The following is a 22,741-nucleotide window of genomic DNA, read 5'->3' as shown; positions in this document are numbered from 1 at the left end:
TAATCATCAATAATTAATAATAATAATAATATGTACATTTGTATATACACATATGTATAGTAATAAATAATCAATAAATAATCAAAGATCACTAATCCGTAGTTAAAAATCACTAATTAATAAGTTCAGTTCAGTTCAGTTCACTTCAGTTCAATTCATTTCAGTTCAACTGAGTTCAGTCAATCGGTACAGGCCCTAAGGCTAAAAATTCACATTTCGTACCTAAGCTTTAGGTCTGAACAGGTGCCGGTCACTCAGTGTTAAGTTAGGGCCGAATAAGGTGTGCTTAAGCATTTATTATGAAGTAATTAAAGTTTTTAATTATTTTGGAATAATCCTAATTTTTGGGGTGCGTTCTACTTGCTTCTTTTGATCCTCATTAGGGCTATGCACATGTCAAAAATCGGTTTGGACTACACTGAGACTTGTTGGCTTGAAAGACCGAAATCTGAACTTTTTGAAGATCGAGGATAGGACCTTAAAAATTCCAATCTGGATTGGACCAAACTTGTTTTTACAAGTCCGGTCCAATTTTTTAGACTTTTTTTCACCAAGTCTTTTGTTATTTTCCCTTGAATATGATTACATGACATATTATGAGTAGCACTTTATATAAGCCTAGAAAGAAGGCCATTTTTGGCCTAATCTCTTCAGCTTAATTTCAATTCAGTTCAGTTCCTAGTTTTCTTCTCTCATAAAAATTCACTTTAATTCAGTTAAGTTCAGCTTAGTTTAGTAAATCAGAACAGACCCTAAGTTAAGAAATTGCAAGTCAACGATACATTTGATACTTCCTCCGTTCTTAAATACTTGCTCTATTTCTCCATGCATGGAGTTTTAGGAGAAATTGGAAAAAGTATTAAAATATGTAGGTGGTGGGATAGTTGAGAAAATAAAAAATTATAAAAAATAAAAGTAGTGGAAGAATAAAAGGAGAGAGGGTATTAAGTTGGGTCCGCTAAGTGTGAGAAATGAATTAAATATTGTAAACCTTTTCAAAAAGGAAATAGAGCAAGTATTTAAAAACAGCTAAAAAAAGAAAGTAGAGCAAGTATTTAAAAACGGAGGGACTAGATTTTACTCGTTCTATTTAAGTACCTCAACTTAACATATTACAAAAGTTCGCCCAAATAGAAAATAAGGAAAATTTTTAAATTACCACCCAAAAATATAACCATTTTCGAACTAACCACCCAAATTTTTTTTTTTCTTAAATTACCACCCATTAAAATAAATAATTGCTCAGATTACCACCCATTTTGAAAATCCGGTGGGAGTCTGACAAGTGGGCCCCACTTTAGTTATTTTCCTTCTTATTTCTCCTCCCTTCTATTCATCATCTTCTCCTCTTGGCTCCTACTCCACCTCTTCCGCCATTAAAGCTCCCTTTTCCCCCTTCTTTCTCTCTCCTCCAACCCTAATTTCTTCCCCTTTCTTCTCTCTTCTTCACATTTCTCATCTTTCCCAAATCAATAAAAAAAACCCTAATTTTTAATACAACCAAATCAAACACCCATACAAATTAGAAATTTCTCATCACATCAAATCAAATCGATTCAATCCATTCAAATCCGATTGAAATGAAACCCACTGGAAACTCTTCACAATCGGATTAATTACCTTTTGGTACTCCTCAAACATTGGCGTAATCATATTAAACAAGTATTTGTTGAGCAATTATGGATTCAAATACCCAATTTTCCTTACAATATGTCATATGACAGCTTTTTCTCTCTTCAGTTACATCGCCATTGATTGTTTGGTTGAAGGTTGTTCAGATGCAAACTGTTCGATCTCGTGTTCAATTTGCGAATATTGCGACTCTTTCTGCCATCTTCTGTGCCTCCGTCATTAGCGGCAACATCTCTCTTCGCTATCTCCCTAATTAATTAAGCCCACAAATTCCCCCAATTACAATGTCACTAAAACCCTAATTTTTACAGAAAAGTGAGATTACCTTATGCGAATTGAAGTTCATTCGTTGTTTAAAATGTGGTTGCACTTACAAAGGAGCTCAAATTTGTGGATAAATTGCATGTAGGATTGAAAATTGAATTAGGGGAAGAGCTTTATAGGAAAAATCGGGGAGGAAAACAATTAGAAAGCTGAAAATAGCCAATTTTAGTCGTTACGTGGGGCCCACAGGTCAGAAACTCATCAGATTTTCAATATGGGTGGTAATCTAAACATTTATTTGATTTAAGGGTGGTAATTCAAAATAAATTTTTTTTTGGGTGGTTAGTTCGAAAATGGTTACATTTTTGGGTGGTAATTTAAAATTTTTCCAGAAAATAATTTGAGTTTTAGGTTACCACATCATTCTAGTTTAGACCCGATTAGAAACTCAAAATCTTCAAATTTCTTGGTCCGGGAATTGAACTGAAATCAATTAATATGGCCCGGTCTGGTTCATGTCAAAATAGGGTCGGACCGATTTATGCACACCCATAGGGCCTAGACCCTATGAGGCATGAGTGTTTGACCGTAGGCGTAGTGTATGGATGCCAGTTGATTTTGACTATTTATTGATCAAAGGAAATTGACCAGACACCCTCCTTTCTTTTCCCTTCTTCCCAAACTCCATTTCAAATTCTCAAAAAAATACAGAGAGAGTAGTGAGACAAAACTTGACAATGGCTGATAACAAAATCCTGAAACACTACATCAGAAAACGAACCAGAAGATCAACCGAAGAAGACAGATTGAGTTCACTTCCAGACGCCATTCTCACCGACATTCTCTCGCGCCTCTCAATCCACTCCGCCGTCACCACCTCCGTCTTATCCCACCGTTGGCGCCACCTCTGGACCACCATCACCCGCCTCAAACTCAGTGTTCACGAAACTGACGAAACTATAAAACCCAACGATTCCACCACAATCGACCATATCTTAACCCAGATTACGTCTCCGAAACTCCAAGTTGTCGATCTCAATTACTCAACAATGCTATTAGATATTCCAAGATTCAGTGCCTCAGAACCATGGTTCACTGAAATTTGCCGCCGAAATGTGGAGGATTTCACTCTTACTACAGTTGATGATTACCCATTTCGTATTCCTGCTTGCCTTGTCAATTCTCAGTCTCTGGTAAGCTTGCAATTACGTGGGGTGCTTAAATCGAAGTTGCCTAAAAATGGGGATTCATCTGTTTGTTCATCTTTTCATCTCCCTAATTTGAAGTTACTTTCTTTGTGTACGTTTAATAGTGTCCCAGATTGGTTATCGAAGCTAATTAGGTCTTGCCCGATTTTGGAAGATTTAACTCTGTCGTTCGATTTGGATGATTATCCCCCACCCTATTATTTTGATATAGTTGCTCCTAATTTGGAAACGATGTGTATACATATGTTTACTTGTGGTGAGATGCGGCGCACTCGAATATCGATTGATGCACCTAAATTGACAGACCTTAATATTCATGATAGTATTTCGATTTATAGATTTGTTCGGAATCCAACTGCATTAGTTAAAGCGCGTTTGTCCTTGGCAAGATGGTGTGGAGAGGTGGTTAATGAAGGAAGTAGTTATTATCTTGAGGAGATGTCTAAGTTTGTTGGTGAATTTTCTAGTGTTAGCAATCTTGTGTTGATGCTCCAAAGCCGTAGCAATATATTTGGTTGCCTTAATCCCAGGAATTTGCCAATATTTTCTAATGTGGTGAATCTAGAAACAAATTTCTTCAAAGATTTGGTGTTTTCTTTAGAATTTTTTCCCAAATTAGAGCATCTTGTGGTGAGTATATGGTGTCAAGCTGCTGGTCTTCCAATGGAGCAAAGGTATTGGTTGCCACCGAATACTATACCAGATTGTTTATTAAGTAAGCTCAAGACTATAAAAATAAAGGGACTACAGGCAGTTGGCGATGATCTGAGGCTGCTAGCGTACATTTTGAGTAATGCTTATGTTTTGGAAAAGCTTTGCATAGATGTTCGTATGATGGATGTGGTTAAAGCTAAAAATGATCGTGAAGCAGCACATATACTGTGGAAGGAAGGTCAGTTCTGTAGGTCATTGTTTAAGCTTTTAAGGAGGTCCTCAACATGTGAGATTGTGGTTTCTGGAAGGTCTGTCAATGCATTTGGGAATGCTTTACAAGACGGATACCTTACCTGTCAAATGTATGTGGGCAAATAGACCTAATATGTGCAACTTGTTTTCCAAATGCAAGCATTCAAGCTTATGGGTTGCAGGTATTTATTACTAAGTTCCTATTAATTATTGGTGTATGCATATAGTTTTGTTTAGGCTTAACAATGTTTTTTGAAATGCTGGACATGTATCAATGTATTATTGCCTTGCAATGCATTGGTCTTTTTCGTTGAATTTATTAGTAAAATTCCAGCCTTTTCACTTCTCTATATGTCTATGGTGAATCTTTGATTTATTAATGCTTTAATGTGATGCTCTTTGATATGATAAGTTTTTAAACTGGAAAATAAAATTTTCAAAGTACTTTGCTTGCCATGACAGTTGAGGGTCTCAAAGTCATTCTGAAATTTGATACCATATAAGTGCACATGGATTTTAAGGAGGATGCCCCAGTTTCTCATGATGAGAAACGAATTCGTTTCTCATGGTGGCATTTTTGTGAATAAATCAACAACTTTTTCAACTTTATTCAACTGTGGAGCCTACAATATTGAAAAAGTTGTTGATTTATTCACGAAAATGCCCCCATGAGAAACAAATTTCGTTTCTCACCATGAGAAACAGGGAATTTCCCGATTTTAAGTGATGGATGCAAACATGAGTATATTCATGTGAATCTGAACCAGATGTTATATAATAAATCTTGTGTTTCAGGGGATTTATATTTTTGTCTCTTACTAGTAATTGGAGTAAAAGCCATTGATTATTGATAATTACCTAGAAAGCCTGATTTATTGAGTTATTATGGAGAAAGATACTTTATATGACTTCTTTTATTCCTTTGGTTTATTTTACGACTTTAGTATTTGTGTATGTATTTCTTGGACAAATTACTGTTTATTGATTGTAGCTCAGAACCCTTAGGATCCAAGGCAGATTAATTTGAGTCGCCTGTTGGTGGTATAGGAACAGGTTGAATTTGAGTGATTAGAGTTCGATGGTACCGACCATAATAGCTTGGTTTAAAAGCTTCTAACTGGATAGAGTTAACTTGATTAAAAGCTCTTGGTTCACTTGAATAGTTGAATTTACTGAAGAAAATCTGATTTTGGTTGATTAAGAACTTCTGCAAACCGAGCATTATTTAAACTTGATTACAATAGTTCCTTCCTTTGAATTATGAAGGTGAATGTTTTATGTTGATAAGAATTTATGCAGAAGTGCTCCTACCATCAGTTGGATCTTTGCAAGCTTTAGACATTGGATCTAAAACTTGAATCAGTATTGTGCCTCTTTTCATCTGGAAGTTGATGTACGGACCTTGGTAAAAACTACCATACTATATTTATTTCTGATCCTTGGGTGCCTGTATCATTAAACAACTCATGGATGATCAAACTTCTTTAGAAAACAGGTTAGAGATCTTAAAAGACCTGAGACTTGAAACAATTAGCATTGACATGTCAGCAAGGACAACAAACGATTTACTAGGAGATTTGATTGTGAAATTGACTGGCTTATACAAGCTGATATTGTCTCTCTTGGTTTTACCTAGCCTAATAATCTAATTGAATTTGCTGCAATATGGATGGCACCAGATCATCTTTCAAAATGAATGCTTTTACCTATCTTTATCTCTTTGGAAGTCCCTGCTTCGATTCTTATATAAAGAACTATATAAGCTTACCTGTACTTCTGTAAGTTCTGTTATGGAAAAGGTCAGTTTAGAATTATAGGAGTGTTTCTAAGTATTCCCTTGGTATAAAACAAGGTAGTCTGGCCTATGTTCCTGCAGCTGATGGCTAATTATGAAGTGCAAAGGTCTTACATGTTTTTGGAGATAAGGTTTTGTTTGTTTCTTTAACGGGAATAGTGGGCCTCATTAGTCATTACGAAGATGCAGAATGATATAAGTTTGGAGCTTAGAGTGCATAAACCGAGGAACATTTTATATAACTATGCGTGAAGAGGTTAAGAATATACGTAGTAATTAAGCAGAAGTAGTTGTGTTTAAAAACAAATAATGCAGGAGCACTAGAGCATTCATATAAAGGCTTCATTGAAATGCTGCCACTGGATTGTATGATAGTAAGCTGTAAGATGGTTAGTGTCAGCTTGATTAAGGTATGTGATAATAAACATCTCCCATGTGTAAAAACAAGGCACTTTCTTCTGTATGTTAGCACTCTGGCAGTTGGTGGTTAATAATGAATTGCAAAGGGTGATACATATTCTGATAGCCAACTTTGAATTGCAGTTTGGTCTGTTTATAAATTTCGTCGGATTAATGTGCTTATTTGGAAAAACACTGTGTCGAGTAGTTTGGGAGCTTAGAGTATACATGCCGAGGAGCATTGTATAACGACTTATAGAGAGATTAAAAGAAAATTTAGGCTTAAATTGCCTTGTAAAATTGCAAAAGCATATTAACTCGGGATAGAATGTTGCAACTATAACCGTCTTGTAGTAAGCTTTAAAATGGTGCATTCTCTTTTATTGAATCTCTCTGTGGTAGCGGATATATCGGTCGTTGGACAATTACCCTAAAACCAAACAATATTTCTACCTAAACCAACCTAAGACAAGTCTAGGGTAAGTAGAGGATCGTATCCACAGGGAATGGATAAGTACACCGAGAGTATGAAACGGTTGTAAGCTAATTCGGTCACAAATTGGGTTTTGAATGGTTAGCTACTATATAAAAGAACGCTAGGGGAAACGGGATTCAACACCAACCAAAGCCAAGGAATCAATAACAAGGATAAATCATGAGCACACATAGAAGATAGAAAAGGAACTTAACATTGCCTTCTTTCAAAGTCACAACATAAGTACTCCCTAGATTAAGCATTAACACGATAAGGATTAAGTCTCAAGGATAGGAAGTGGGTTTCTAGCTCGAGTTTGTCTCTCGATCGCTCCGAACTAGCATGAAGCTCAAATAATTGGGATTTCTCACCTAATTACCATACTAAAGCAACCTAGTCAATGAAACCAAACATCCAAAATCATGAAAGTAGCATAATCTAATTACACAAGAAAAGACTCACTCCAAAACCCCATCTTTCGATGTGAGAAGAGGGATGAACACATGGGCATATTGTGGCCAACAAAATACACATGCAATTATCAATTCAAGCACAAACAACTATCAATCCAAGGTAGCACATGAATAATTCCAAGTCAATTAGCCATAGCTTGGTTGGGTCTTCACCCAACCCCTAACTAAGAGACTACTCACTAAACATGGTGGAAATTACTCTAACAATTAAATCTAGGGTTTTCATGAATTCAAATAAGCTAGGAAAGAGATGAAACAAGGATGGATTAAACATGCAAGAATAAATAAACAGGATTAAGGGAGAAATTATCAACTCAAAACAATTAAAATTGAAAATTAAGAGCAAGAGATAGAGGAAAGAGATTACTTAATAAACTTCAAAGTTGGGAAAATTGTTGAAATTGATGGAACAAACTTCCAATAATTCTTACAAATGATTGAGTTTTTGAGAAACTAAACTAAAGGAGAGGAAAACTATGAAATAATTAAGATAATAAGTCTAATGGAGTTCAGAGAGAAGAAGATCCCCACAAATGAGCCCCTTAAAGCTTTTATAACCCCCAATTTCATAGTAAACTCCGCAATAGAATGTTCGCGGAACCCATCGGGCGCGGCCTCTCCAAGGTGAGGAGAGGCCGCTCCAAGTCTTGGAGAGGCCGCTCCAAACTGGATACAAAATGGCAGAAAGCTTCGTAGCAGGGCGGAGAGGGCTCTCCAGAAAGGTGGAGAGGCCGCTCCAGGTGGAGAGGCCGCGACATAATGTTGGAGAGGCCTCTCCTCACTTCTTCTTTCAAAACTGCCAAGTGAGGCAGGAAGTTTGGCAACGAGGTGGAGAGGCCGCGACACAAAGTTGGAGAGGCCTCTCCTCACAAAATCCTTGAAACTGCCAACTTTGGCAGTAGCTGCAGCAAAAGGGTGGAGAGGCCTCTCCACTGACCTGGAGAGGCCGCGCCACTTTTTGGAGAGGCCGCTCCACTGCAGTTTCTTCATCTTCTTCACTTGGCTACTTTGCTTTGGCTTCTTTTCATCATCTTCTTGCTTTCCAACTTGATTCATCATCCATAGGCTTCACTTGGTCGTCTTTAGGCCTAGCAACTCAACAAAAAAACACCAACAACCCGTGAAGCATAGGGTACACAAAAATTGCATAGTAATAGAGCAAAAGTGAACCAAAACACTGATTTTATCAAGTAAACAAGGTTCAAAGACACCCTAAAACCATACCAAAATACAAGTTATCACTCTGTTAGTCAAATTGACTACTATAAGAGGTGTAGTGAGCTATATTATAAGTCACTATACTCAATATATATCAGTCCCTTACTCCCTTCTGTGTGGAAGTCAAATAAGTCCCTGAAGATATGATAATTTTAGAATTATACAAGAAATTAGAATGTAAAATCATGACATTATAATTGTTCTATTTTTATTGCATTTTGAGTTCGATTGTAAAGTTTTATCTAGCTTGGTTGATCCCTTAGAATATGGAGTTGATACCTTAGAAATTGGAGTTATATTTAGTGCAGATAATTAGTTTTTTTTTTTTTTTTTTTTTTTTTTTTATTCAGCTATTTTGCCATAGGCTTATAGACAAACACCAGGCACAATATTTTCTGTCCTGTACAGCACGTCACTCATATTTTGCACTCTGCTGCAATACATTCTCAGGCATCCTAGAGCCAATTACACACATGGTCTTCTTATAAACAGCAGAAGGTCTTTCTGAGTTCATATTGTAGAAAGTCTAGGTTGCATACCACGTCTGCCCATTTCTAATTAGATGATGAGTATCAATCGATGAGGTCATGAGGAATCGAGGAGTGTGACATTGAAGCTTGCAGGGCTTTCTAGGTGTAATACATAGAAGCCAGTTGGTTATGTTATTTAGTCAGCTGTCTCTTAACCTACGGTTTGTATATAAGGTAAGTAGAAGCACTTCTAGCTTCAGTTTTCTCTGTTCCTCTTCCTAAAATTTATATCTTTCAGTTCACAGAAGAGAGTTGATGCGATTAAGGACTGACCAAGAATAAGGTGGTAAGGAAGAAAATTCATAGAACAGGATTGATGAATCCAGGGGTGGAGCCATGGGGGTTACTAAAGCCTATTAACGTTTTTTTACTCAAGTCTCAAAAGGATGTAAATTAAAAACAGGGAAATGAAAACATCTAAAGGCGATACCCAGCTTCCTTTCTTTATTCTTTGCTTCACAGGTTTAAGGAGCTACTGCAAGAAAATTATGCTTTAGGTTGTTTTCTAAGGAGATTATGGACAGATAAAGAAGGAAGAACTGAAAAACGCATGGAATTTTGCTCTGCAACTACCAGGATAAGCGAGCTTACTGTTTTTTTTTTAATCTCTCTTCATTCACAAAGTAGTTCTAGATCAGCAAGTAGAGACTTGAATTGCTTGGTTTATTGACCTCTGGACCTGTAATGTCAATCTGTTGCAGGCAGCTCATATGCCTTTGCAACCAATGTGGATTTAGTTGAACTTGCACTATAACTGTATAAGTGGTGAGGTAACAAACTGATTTGAGTTAGCTGGTTGTGATTTGTGAAGCTCTTCTTTAACTAAATAATTTTCTCCATTGAAAAATGACATGTAAACTGAGGTAATTTTGAGCTCATTCTATACTTCTATATTAAAAAAACATTTCTAAACACAACATAAAACCACGTAAATATGTACTAGCATTGCGGCGTCGCCTCTAGCATTGCAACAATAACTTCACGTCATTATTAATCAGAAAAAAAAAAAAAAATCCAACAATTTACATGGATATAAAATCACACTTCGTACCATCTCACTTAATACTAATTTATGTTCTCTTTATGCATATAGATTTTTTTTTGACCACTTCTTTATGCATATAGATAATTATATAAAGAAAAAAAAAAGAATTAGAAATAAATATGTAGCCTGGATTAAATAGATAAAAAGGATTAACCTCAATAAACACAATCGAGTAATTCTCTTTTATCCTCTTTTTTACTAACATTTAGAGGGTGTTTGTTTAGCAGAAAGGGTGGGACAAGGATAAAAAATAGGAATAGAAGAAATCTAGTGTTTGTTTGGAGGGATAGAAATTAGAAGAGGGTTAGGGATAGGGATTAAAACACCCACTTATCCCTCCATTTTTATAACTAAGGGGGTGGTATAAGGGGAAGGGATAATAAATTGGTTTTAAAAGACCAAATTACCCTTAATGAAATTGAAAGGGTAAGGAGAAAAGGTAGAAGTTACCAAGGGTATTTTTATAAATTCAATACTTATCCCTAATTTGTTTCCTATACTTACCAAACATGAGATAAAAATTATTTATCTTTTGTCCCACCTATTAATCCCCTATCTTTATCCTCCCTTTTTATCTCTCTTATTCCCAGGAGCGTTATGGTATGTTTTAAAGTAGGAATCAGTGCAGAGTAGGACACAAAATAGTTTGGATCTTTATTCCCTGAATCATAAATAACTATATATTAAAAGACACACTAACATTGACACGTATTATATTATGGTATGTCTTTATTTTTTTATTTTTTTTTTGCTGAATAAAATTCGTTCTTTTTTAAAAACAAATCTTGTACAATAATAGTTCCCTAATTTTATACTCCCTCCGTCCCACATTGATAGCCACTTATGTCATTTTTAGGCACCCAAAATGTTAGTCATATTTGCATTTTTCAAGTATCATTAATATTTTGGGAATGACATAAGTTTAATCAAAGATGTATCCTTCTCAAAATCTTGGTAAAAAGATGTTGATTAATATTTTTTTACCAAAATTCTTGATTAAAATGATAGTTTAATAATGGTTATTGAAAGTTTAATATTATTTTTTACAATATAATGTGTAATCCTTTCTATTGATTAAAATGATAGTTTAATAATGCTTATTAAAACTTACCTTAAAATAACTTCAAAAACCTTAATCGAAGTGGAACGCTAAACCTCGCCCTCGAATCTCCAACTAACGCCCACATTATAACTTAAAATTACATTTTTACCCTTGTTATAAAAAATACTTCGTATAATTAACCTCAACTTACCGCTTTCACCGTCCAAAAAAATTTGATAACAATAATAATAATAGGAACAAATCTAACTGAATAAGAAATTAAGAGCTATAATAATGAGTAATTAGTAACAAACAGAATTATAACAACACAAGAACTTTATTCTGTTAGCATATTTTACATACGAAGTATATTCATTTTGACTTTTTGAGTGTATATATGTATGTATAGTTAGTTCCCTCAAAAAAAATAAAATAAAAATAAAAAATAAAAATAAAAAAAAAATTGTATGTATAGTTAGTATGCATTCAGTGAACGTATTCCTAGCAAATCATTAGCAATATTTAAGGTTAGTTTACTTATACATAGCAATTAGTGAGCTGATGACAATCTGCCTAACATTCCTCTAATAAAATGTACTCCCTCCGTTTCGGATTACTCGCAACAAAGGACAATGTTGTGGACTCCTAAGCAAAAGATTGAAAGTATGATTGAAACATAAGGATATATGCTTAACTACTAATCCAACCCGAAAAACAAAAGGAAAAACAAATTCAATCTTAATTAAATCAAATAACCCACCACCACCGACACCACCAAGCAGCAGCGAAACCTACCACACCACCACCACCACCCAACATCACCGAAACCAACCACAAGCACCACCCAGCATCACCTAAACCACCCGCCACCACCACCACAAACAAACCCATCACCACCGACGCACCCAACACCACCCACAAACCCAACATTACCTAGCCGGAGCACCCCATCGTACCCAGAAGCATCCCACCGTACCACCCTAAAACCACCGTACCCTACAGCATTCCATCGTACCCAGCACAATCAAAACCCCAAAACCAAAACCAAACCCACGAACCCTCAATAATCAAAACCCATAACCAGCAATCGAACCCAGACCACAACCCCAATCAAACCCACAATCGAACCCAGAAAACCACGAACTCTTGAACCCACAAAACCAGGAACCCTTGAACCCATCAACCCAACGAAACTATTCACGGCCACCACCACCACTAGCCAGCGAACCCAACTATCCCGCGAGACCACCAAGCTAGCGCACCCACCGATCCCGCGAACCCACAAAACCCTAAGATCTTGAAAACCTTGAGAATGAGGTTAGATGAGGAGAGAGAAAATTAATGGGGATAAGGAAGAAGATGAAAAAATTTGATGATGAAGGAAGAGAGAGAAAAATAATGGGGATGAGGAAGAACTGAAGAAGATAAAGAATGATGAGGGTGGTTGAATGATGAAGGTGGCTGGGATGATTGATGAAAGGGAAGAGGATTGATTCAGGTGGAAATTCTTAAGTTAATTAATGTTAGAATTTAAGTTAATAATATAAAATCAGATTTTTTAATTAGGATATGTTTGGTTCAAGCATATTAGGTGTAAGGTATGGGTTTAGAATGACCAAAACCCATACCCTGTGTTTGTTTTAAGAATTTTCATTTTTCAAACCCATACCTCAAACCCTCAAGGTATGGGTTTTTGAAATCCAAGGGGGGAGGTGGGTATGGCTCATACCCATATCTTTAGGTTCAAAATTAAAGAAAAACTATAATTTCTAGATAAAAACCAAACACATGAAATCAAGTCCAACTCCATACCACCCAGGTTTCATTCCCCATTCCAAACTCATATCATTGTTTGAACCAAACGCCCCCTTAGAGTGTTTAAGAAAATAAGTAAGGGTAATTTTGTAAAATCATACAAAAAAAATAAAGAAATCACTTTGTTGCGAGTAATGTGAAACGACCATTTTAGGAAATTGTTGTGAGTAATATGAAACGGAGGGAGTATATATTGCTTTGACTTGAATTGGAAGCACGAAATCAATTTCCTTGACTTTACCCAAATATGAAATCAAAACAGATTCAAAACGTCCATTTTTTAAGAATTACAATGGAGGAAATAAACGCCCAGAAATTTCGAACGTCCAACGGTTGTTCGATATATCTAGACGTTGCTGCCATAGTTTTTCGAAAAAAGGGCGTTTCAGCCCATATCGGAAAATAAATAAATAAAAAAAAAAAACCATTGACGATGGCCTTATCCCTCCTCAGCATTTCCGTGAGAAAAATAGTGGTTGTGTTAAAAGAAGGCCGTGGTTGGTGGTGAAAGGATGAGGTGGTGGTGGTTTAGAGATAAGGAGTGAGGGTGGGTGGTACTTACGTATTATGAATGTGAATCTGTGATGATGAATTTCCTTTTATATATAAGGGTAAATTCGTAAAATAATTTTACTTTGTGGGCGTTAATTTGAGAATTGAGGGCGGTGTTCCCCCCGTCCTCAAGACCAGAGTTGCTTCCTCTGAGGCCGTGACTCCGTAAGACTGTAACCCTTGCAAGTATGAGCAGCGAGACTGTTAGAGCAAAATCGGCAAAAATGACAACAATGGAAGACAATGATCGGCTAAGCTCACTTCCAGACGCAATCCTCTCCGAAATTCTGTCTCGTCTTCCAATCAAATCCGCCGCCACCACCTCCGTCTTATCCCACCGTTGCCACCACCTCTGGACCACCGTCACCCGCTTCGCATTCACCTCTTTTGACGAAACAATCTCACTGAAATTCTCCGCAATCCTTATCAAAATATTACGACAGATAACCTCTCCAAAACTCCGTGTTTTTTATCTTCAGTTGGATTCGCTCTCCAATTTCTGTAAAAAGGGAGTTTCAGAATCATGCTTCCGTGAAATTTGCTGCCGAAATGTGGAGGAAATCATTGTTAATGGCCCTCATCATGTATACGAAGATTGCTTCCTTGTGATACCCGCATTTGTGTTCAAACTCCAATCTCTGGTAATTTTGGAATTATTGGGTAACCTTAAGTTTAATTTGCTTGAAACTGCAGCAATTCAACTTCCTAATTTGAAGAAATTAAGTTTGTGCTATCTATTTGATGTTCCTCCTTGGTTAGAGATTCTAATTAGGTCTTGCACTTTATTAGAAGATTTAACTCTGTGTTTCAATTTGTCGCATTTCAATCAACCCCAGAAAACCCCCAATCAATTTTACATATTTGGTCATAATTTGAAGATGTTGAGAATAGTGATGCACTCACATATTCCAACCCAGAGAACTAAAATATGTATTGATGCACCCAAATTGAGGGAGCTGTGTGTAACCGATCGAATTTCATGCTATCACTTTGTACAAAATCCAACTGGGTTAGTTGATGCATTTGTTGTTTTGACCCCGGATGAGGACTTTCGAGAGGGTCCGGTTTGGATGGATGGACAAGAGGATTATGTACAACAGATGTCCAAGTTTGTACAGGGAATGTCTAGTGTTAGTAAGCTTGACATTTGGGTACAGGGTAAACCCAATGTATATGATTACCTTTATTGTGTGAAGCATGAACTTCGGCCTGTTTTTCGTAACTTAGTCTATCTTGATACGAGCTTAGAAGACATTGGTCTAATTGGGTGGAAGAATTTGCTACTTTCTATGCAATGCTTTCCCAACTTATCACAACTTGACGTGTACCACAAAATGGGAGATGATCTTCCTTTAGAGAACATGAAATGGTGTGAACTAGATTTTGTGCCAGATTGTTTGGCAGGGAAACTCAAGACAATTAAAATATTAGGACTTAAGAGGATTGATGATGAGCTCAAGTTGCTTGCTTACATTCTGAGTAATGCAGATGTTTTGAAAGAGCTTCACGTATCCATTGGTTCCGATACCAACAGAGAATTTAGTGAATTTCAACTGTGGAATGAATGTACATTCTGTAGCTCCCTGTTCAAGCTTCCAAGGGGCTCTTCAACTTGTGAGATTATGTTTAGTGGTATGCGTATGAAGGCTTCAAGTAATGCCTATAAAGAAGGATCCCTTTCGTGTGATATCTATGGTTTTTGATTGCCATTCCGATTGCAATATTTGTTTCTTCAAGCATATGGGTGGCAGGTATTAACTTTCTAATAAATTCCTTTTGATGTAAGCATAGTTTTGTTTATGATTAAAATCACTTCTTGAAGTGATATAACTTTTATTGCTTATGAAACCTTGCTATGTGTATGTCATTTGGTTATTTCTAAATCCTAACTTTATTTACCAATATATTTTGTGTGCCTCTATAAGTCTATATGGTATGTTATGGTGCACTCATGATACATAACTTAAAATAATGTTATGCTTCACACTTTTTCGTTTTAGTACAGGAAATAACTCAAATAAGCTTATCATGATAACACTCTTGGAACGGGCAAGCAAAAAAAACTCAGTGTGTACTGATCCTTGATATATAAATATCTCATGACAATTGATGATGTTGAATCCACTATAGAATTCGTTTTTTATGAAGTTTAAATGGACTAAAGGCAAATGGATTTCAAAGTGATATTAGATGAGTAGTCAATTGAAGTTTAAAGATGTTGAAATTATTTGCTGTTTCAGGGGTATGGTAATTTTGTTTCTTACTAGTGATTGAGAATGTAAGTTGTGAACTTGTGATGAATGCTAACCCCAAATTCTTTTGGGATTTTGGAGTAAACTTTTCTATGTACAGCTTAATTTAAATGAGTTAATGTCACAGGCTGCTTTGGTGCTTGTATAGTAGTGTATCTGTGGACATTTTGCCTCCTGGCATGTTGTCTGAAATATTTATAGGCTAATTATCCTGTGTTCATGTCTAATTATTAAATTGATTAGGCTTTGCTGGCCAAAAGTATTAGAGGAATAGAATAGATGGGGCACAACAAAGATTATCAAGTAAAGCGATTGAGATGTATTCTTCTCAAGTTTTTTTAAGCTAAATAATGTATTGAGATAAAGGGTAGTGAGTAGCTTCTGACTGTTGCTGATCTGAAGTTTTTGTGTGTAGTTCACAAAGATGTATCCTTCTCAAAATCTTAAGATATCAGTTTCTTCTTCTGTGTGCTAGTATCTTTATCAGTACTCGAGAGTGGCTATTCTTTATTCTACAAGCAATAGGAAATCATGCCATCATGGTAGTTTTGTAGCTATTTATGTTGATGACATCTTAGTCACTGGATATCATTTGGTTGAAATAAAAGACTTGGTGGCTCCTTGATAGACAATCTAAAATCAAAGTCTTGGTCAACTTGTTTTTAGGTTAACTTCTTGGTGGTAAAATGATGCAAAGGAAGTTTGTCCTAGATCTACTCGTTGAGTTTGATTGCGTAGTTTAAGCCCCTAGAAGCTGTAGTAATATTACTGCATGCACAGCAGATAGTAATATTCTGATTCAACAGTTTACTGGCCTAGGGCTTATATGTACACTTAGCTACCCGACAAACGCATACTTTACTGCACTACGGAGCCTTTTTTGGCGCTTACTAAACCCGTCATAAACAGATTGCAATCCCTGTTTTCAGGCACCTTAAAGCCAGTCTAGCTCAAGGTCTTCTCTTTAACAAAAATATGTTTTAGCTTAAGGCTTTCTGAAAGTTGTTTTTTCGTTATTCTGGGGAATAGTCCTATATCATACTATAGAAATCTAAGTAGACCGCAGAGACCTCTTCTCATGTAGATGCTGTGTGCCTGTGTATTGAATCATTGATTGATGAGGCGTTGACAATGGAGCTTGCATGGCTTTCCAGGTTAAAAGGTGAGTGGAGTGTGCCTAAATTTACTCCAATTCATTTGAATGAAGTGTAAAATATAAGCTTCCTTTTAAAATTACATTGCTAAGAATACAATTTCTTCTTTTGCACATCTCTTATCAGTGAGGCTAGTAAACGACTTTTTAACTGTGAGCAATTATACTCACAAGAGTCACAACAGAACAAATAACATTTGAATATGAATATAGATTGAACACGAAATTCAAAAGTTCCAAAAGTAGGCAAGCCTTAATTAGAGTCTCAATCGATCTTTAAAAACTAGACAATGTTGAAAGTGTAGTCACAGTGCCGTAGTAGTAGTAGCAGCGATCATGTTGGTGATAGGGGTTGGCCATTGAGGTGGACAATAATGAAACAATCTGAAGCACGGGAGCAAAGATGATACAGTGGACTTGAAGTCGGAGACTAATTGCACAGTCTTGCTTCTCAGGTTGGTTCACAGCCAGTAGATGATGATCTCGAGAAAAAACATATAGCACGTCTCCATTACAGGGATCGAAGCCTTTGATAGACATCGACACATCAGCACAGAGCCAATTAATACTTGTAAGATCCACAAAATGCTTTATATACCAAGTACCGCTATAGCCCCTTGTGTAGTCCTTCATATCCCAGACAGTGAGTGTTTTAGTAAAAGCGGTCACATAGTTCCAATGATAAAGGCGCAGGCGTTGTTCAACGTTTGCTATGCATAAACTACGCTGATCTGCTGAACCTCTCTTTCCGCACATCTTGTCGAGTTTAGCTTCTTGGGGAAGCTCAATAAAGTCGCATTACTTGGGGTTTTCCTCGTCAAATGGATTATATACATATTTGGTCATAATTTGAAAGTGTTGAGAGTAGTGATGCACTCACATATTCCAACCCAGAGAACTTAAACATGTATTGATGCACCCATATTGAGGGAGCTGTGTGTAACGGATCGAATTTCATGCCATCACTTTGTACAAAATCCAACTGGGTTAGTTGATGCACTTGTTGTTTTGACCCCGGATGAGGACTTTCGAGAGGGTCCGGGTTGGATGTATGGACAAGAAGATTATGTACAACAGATGTCCAAGTTTGTACAAGGAATGTCTAGTGTTAGTAAGCTTGACATTTGGGTACAGGGTCAACCCAACGTATACGATTACCTTAATCGTGTGAACCATGAAATTCGGCCTGTTTTTCATAACTTAGTCTATCTTGATTAGGTGGAAAAATTTGCTACTTTCTATGCAATGCTTTCCCAACTTATCACAACTTGACGAGTACCACAAAATGAGAGATGATTTAGAGAACATGAAATGGTGTGAACTAAATTTTGTGCCAGATTGTTTGGTAAGAAAACTCAAGACAACTAAAATATTAGGACTTAAAGGGATGATGATGAGCTCAAGTTGCTTGCTTAAATTCTGAGTAATGCAGTTGTTAGAGCTTCAAGTATCCATTGGTTCCGATACCAACATTCCGCAGCTCCCTGTTCAAGCTTCCAAGGGGCTCATCAACCCTCCCCATTCCCGTCATACCCCTCCCCCTTCCCGCCAAAGGGGGGCTGGCCGGCTGGCAGTGTGGGTGGTGAAGGGGCGGCTTAGGATTTTTTTTAAAAATAAAATTTTTTATTTCAGTAATTATATATTGTTTAATTATAGTTTTCGTCAAAAAAATTATAGTTATACATTTAATTAAAATCAATAGATTATTTTTTATTATAAAATGATCTGTTTGGTAGGTTTTAGGTCATTTGACCTATTAAAATTAACCACACAAAAATTGGCTTATTTAGTTTTCCTAACAATAATTATAATAAATTAGGGTTGTGCGTGGGCTTGTAACAAAAGTATTAAAAAAATTGATAACAACACATAAAAAAGTAGAGAATATTCTCAAATAATAATACATTAAAATATAAATAAGCTATTAATTTTGAAAACTAAAAAAAAAAATATAGGTAAGGAATCTAATAAAATTGAACCGTATTTGTATTTAGACGCCTTACAAACCTCAGCAACCACACAATAAAGACCGAACAATGCGGCGAGACAAATATTGGCAGGGTTGCCAGGTTGATAGAGCCTAAAGCCTAGCAGCTGACATGCCGCTGCACCCGGCGATAAGAATATCATCCATAGTAGACCTGTTGTTACCACGTAATTTATAGACAACGTTCTTTAATAAGCCCTCTAACAAGGTCGTTGACCCAAATAAAAGGCCTGTTTGAGTCGCATCTACTTTCGGGGCTAACAGAGCCGATTTTAAACATTTCGTCTTAGATAGACGCTGGAGGCGGTATCTTTTTTTTTTTCTTCCGAGTATAATTCCATAACATTGAATGGATATTTAAACATATACCATATAATGGACTTATCCAATGCTTCCCCTACTATTTCTGTGCCCGATAACCAACCCGGATATCTGCTTGCTTGAAAACGATAACCTTTCCGCTCTGATAAAGGATCATTAAGATAACTTTTCAGCTCGCGTTCTCTGGTAATTGATGGCTTGAACATCTCGTATCTAATTCTCTCGTATAGGCTAAGAGTTGGATTATTCATTATTAACAAAGATAGAATTCAAATATTATCTTCAACAATAAATTAGAAAACTTATCATAAATTCATAATAGCTACCTTATCATAAAATTATTATTATTAACGGTTTGGCAATAGTAAGATATATTTAGGAAATATTATTTGATTTGGGAATATCTAGATTTATTAGGATATTATTTTCATAACTTATCTTCGGTAGCTTGCAGTATGTGTTTGCGTAGGTTTATGAAACTAAGCACAAGATTGTATTATAATGATTCACCTCTTGAGATTAATGAAAGCAAGTCAGAGTTTACAATTTCACAGGTAAGCTTTCCTATTAGGCCCAAAACACTACGGACCCAACACTTGCAATCCCGTTGTTTACACAAATTTCGAGACTATTCCGTGAATTTGCAGTGTCGAAGGTACAATACATTTCACTCAGTTTTTATGTTAACATTCAATTTTGAACTCTACACTCATTTAGGATAATCCGTGAACCAACTTCTATACAGCAAGACGACATTGAGAGTTGCATTCATGTGTTATGAGCATGTTGCAAAGAAATAACGAAAGATGAATAAGCCACATATTACATGGTTCCAAATATTTTCATAGGAAGGTGAACAATCAAAGGGCATTAAAGACATATAAGCTACATCATATGGTCTCACTATCGAGTGTGGTGAAATGTGGTGAATGTTCTGAAATTACAGCAGTACAAGACAAAGTTCATTAAGTATTAGGGTCCTCGTAATATTTCGGTGAAGCCCTTAGCTTATTGCATTGTAGCCGTTATTTTCAAGTATCAATCAAACGATTACTAGTAATAATAAGTAGTGGGGTTTATGAAATTTTTAGAAGATAAGTTTGATTTATTATAAGTAATAATAAGTAGTGGGGTTTACATTTGGGAGAGAGAAGAGAGTAAGGGTTTTGTGGAGACCATTACTATATTTTTTCTTATAATTGCAATACTTTGATTTTATGTATTTGTTAAATTTGTTAAAATATTATGTAACAGTGTAAGTGGAGTTTGTTGAGGATTTAATATATATATACTATCTTTGTTAATTATTTTTAATAAAGAAAATTATTATGTCTCATAAGTAATGACCTTTTGTTGCAATAATAATTATCGAAATAGAAAAAAAAAATGATAGCGGGTGAGTATTTTATGTAAAAATAATGAATGTGGAAGAAGAGATGTATACTTTCCTTGTTTTTTTGGATGCATCTCATTTTTATTAGATGCATCATTTTCTAAATGTGAAAGTTTATTTTAGATGTATTAATTTTCTTTTTAACTAATTAGAGTGTATTTGTGCTAATGCATGGGATATATATGTAAATATATATATATTTAGTACTTTTGTATTTTGGGTGTGTTGGTATGGAAAAGTGAAAGCTATGAAAGATATGAATAGGTGGACTATATATATATATATATATATATATATATATATATATATATATATATATATATATATATATATATATATATATATACTAAAAGAGTGCACAAAACTAAAGGATTGTGGTTTTGGAGTGCTATAGGTAAATATGTAAAATACATTTTTAAGGATATAAATGTCCATGTACTATTCATAAGAGTATTCTTCCACTTTTTATAAGGTAGGGAAGTCTATTTATAATATTTATATCCATTATTTTTGGTAAAATTTATTGTCATTAGAATTATTTACAGCTGTGCATTGCACGGGGTTTAATCTAGTATATATATATATATATATATCTATATATATATATATATATATATATATATATATATATATATATAAAATAACTCTTCTATGTGATAACTATTATAAAGTTAGTCTCACGGAAAACGTGTTTTTTTTTTCCCAAAGAATTGAGTACGTAGGGTTAAGAATTTAGTACCTTTGGTTAAGGTATGTGGGGCCAAATTTGGTCTTTGATTTTGAGATTAATTACTCAATTGGTGTAATTGCTGTTTTCCAGTAACTCAATGAGATTTTTTTTTCCAATAACTCAAAAAAGAATAGACTCCTTTTGGCAGGCTCAAATCGACAAATATACAAGGATATATAATAAGAATTCGATTAATAAAGGTTTGTTACCTGTTTATCTTTTCAATAAATGTATGTTCCATGTGTTTTTTAAATATAATTGTTGGAGGTTGATTTGGAATTTCTCGCACGGGGTGGATGTAATTTATGTATTCTTTGTTATGAAATGATTTGAAGTGATTGGTCCTTGTTGCACTCTGATATTTTTGCTGGAATTGCTTTGAAATTGGATTCCGTGGAGGAAGTTATTCGTTTTTCCGCTGTATTCATTCATGAAATCATGTTTCCTACTCCACGGTTATACCCGATTGGAGTCGTGCAAATAAACCAACTCCGCCTTGGTTGCTGCTCGCAGAGCCAGAGTCGTAGCTGGAGCTGGAGCCAAGCAACGATGACAAATCGAATTGTAGGAAAGTTTTCAGCATCAGCAAAAACAAGTTCTAAGACATGGTGATTCTGGAGATAACTGGGAAAAGATTTTGTGGGTCGTCACTTAAACAAGAATGTTAAGTTGTTTAATCCTATTGAAAGGATTAAGGCTCAAACTAATTGCAATCAACCCACAACAATGAAGAACATGCAAGCACAACAACTAAGAACAACCATGAAGAAATTAAAGCAAATAAAAGGGAGACAAAGTTACCGTGGGAAAACCCGAGAACCGGGAGAAAAAACCCACCTTGCACTATGGAGTAGTATTGATGATGAATGAATCAAGATTACAAGCATGAATTGTATATAATTCCAATGCTCCTCACAAAACCTCTCATAAACCCTCTATCAGTGTTTAAAGATTGTGAATACTAGTGGAAGAAGCAAAACAAAGAATATATATAGTCTAGGTAATAAACGACAATCCAAGGGCTAACAATTAAACAAGAAGCACGGGCTGAAATCGAGTCGTCGAAACAGAACAGCAGGGGGTTCGGCCGAACCTACCCTCTGTTCGGCCGAACTTGAGGTGGTTCGGTCGAACCCCCTTTGGTTCGGTCACTCCTCCAAATTTGCAATTTTTCCTCAACTCTCTGCCCCAAGGTTCGACCGAACCTCAGAGTTGCTTGAACTATGTTCGGTCGAACTTCCTTCAAAAAACTTCCTCTTTAATTCTTCCTTATGCCTCCATATATTGATGCATCTCCACACTAATCCTAACAATCTCCCACTTGGAGATAGGATCAATAATGCATACACCATAGACATCCATATATACACTCCTTCCTCAAGAGCACTCAACACATTCATCAAAACAATTTTTCACCATAGCGCAACACTCCATCAAGTTAATGATGGAGTCCAATTGAGGTCCTACACAACCTCAATTTGTCACTAGAAACCACCTTAGTGAGCATATCCGCCGGATTCTTTGAACCGACAATCTTCCTCAAACACATCG

General features: G+C 35.8%; 2 protein-coding genes across 2 annotated transcripts; both read left to right on the top strand.

Moving 5' to 3' along the window:
• The first annotated feature begins 2,478 nt into the window (after positions 1-2,478).
• LOC110683825 (F-box/FBD/LRR-repeat protein At5g22660-like) lies at positions 2,479-4,398 on the top strand. Its single transcript, XM_021860241.1, has one exon. The coding sequence runs from the start codon at positions 2,634-2,636 to the stop codon at positions 4,134-4,136; it is 1,503 nt and encodes a 500-aa protein (XP_021715933.1). The 5' UTR covers positions 2,479-2,633; the 3' UTR covers positions 4,137-4,398.
• Positions 4,399-13,578: 9,180 nt separating this feature from the next.
• LOC110683921 (F-box/FBD/LRR-repeat protein At5g22660-like) lies at positions 13,579-15,057 on the top strand. Its single transcript, XM_021860324.1, has one exon. The coding sequence runs from the start codon at positions 13,579-13,581 to the stop codon at positions 15,055-15,057; it is 1,479 nt and encodes a 492-aa protein (XP_021716016.1).
• Positions 15,058-22,741: the final 7,684 nt, after the last annotated feature.

Source organism: Chenopodium quinoa, unplaced genomic scaffold, assembly GCF_001683475.1.
Source record: "Chenopodium quinoa cultivar QQ74 unplaced genomic scaffold, ASM168347v1, whole genome shotgun sequence".
NCBI lineage: Eukaryota > Viridiplantae > Streptophyta > Magnoliopsida > Caryophyllales > Amaranthaceae > Chenopodium > Chenopodium quinoa.
The sequence above is the reverse complement of the archived record's forward strand: the minus strand, read 5'-3'. Positions and strand labels throughout refer to the sequence as shown.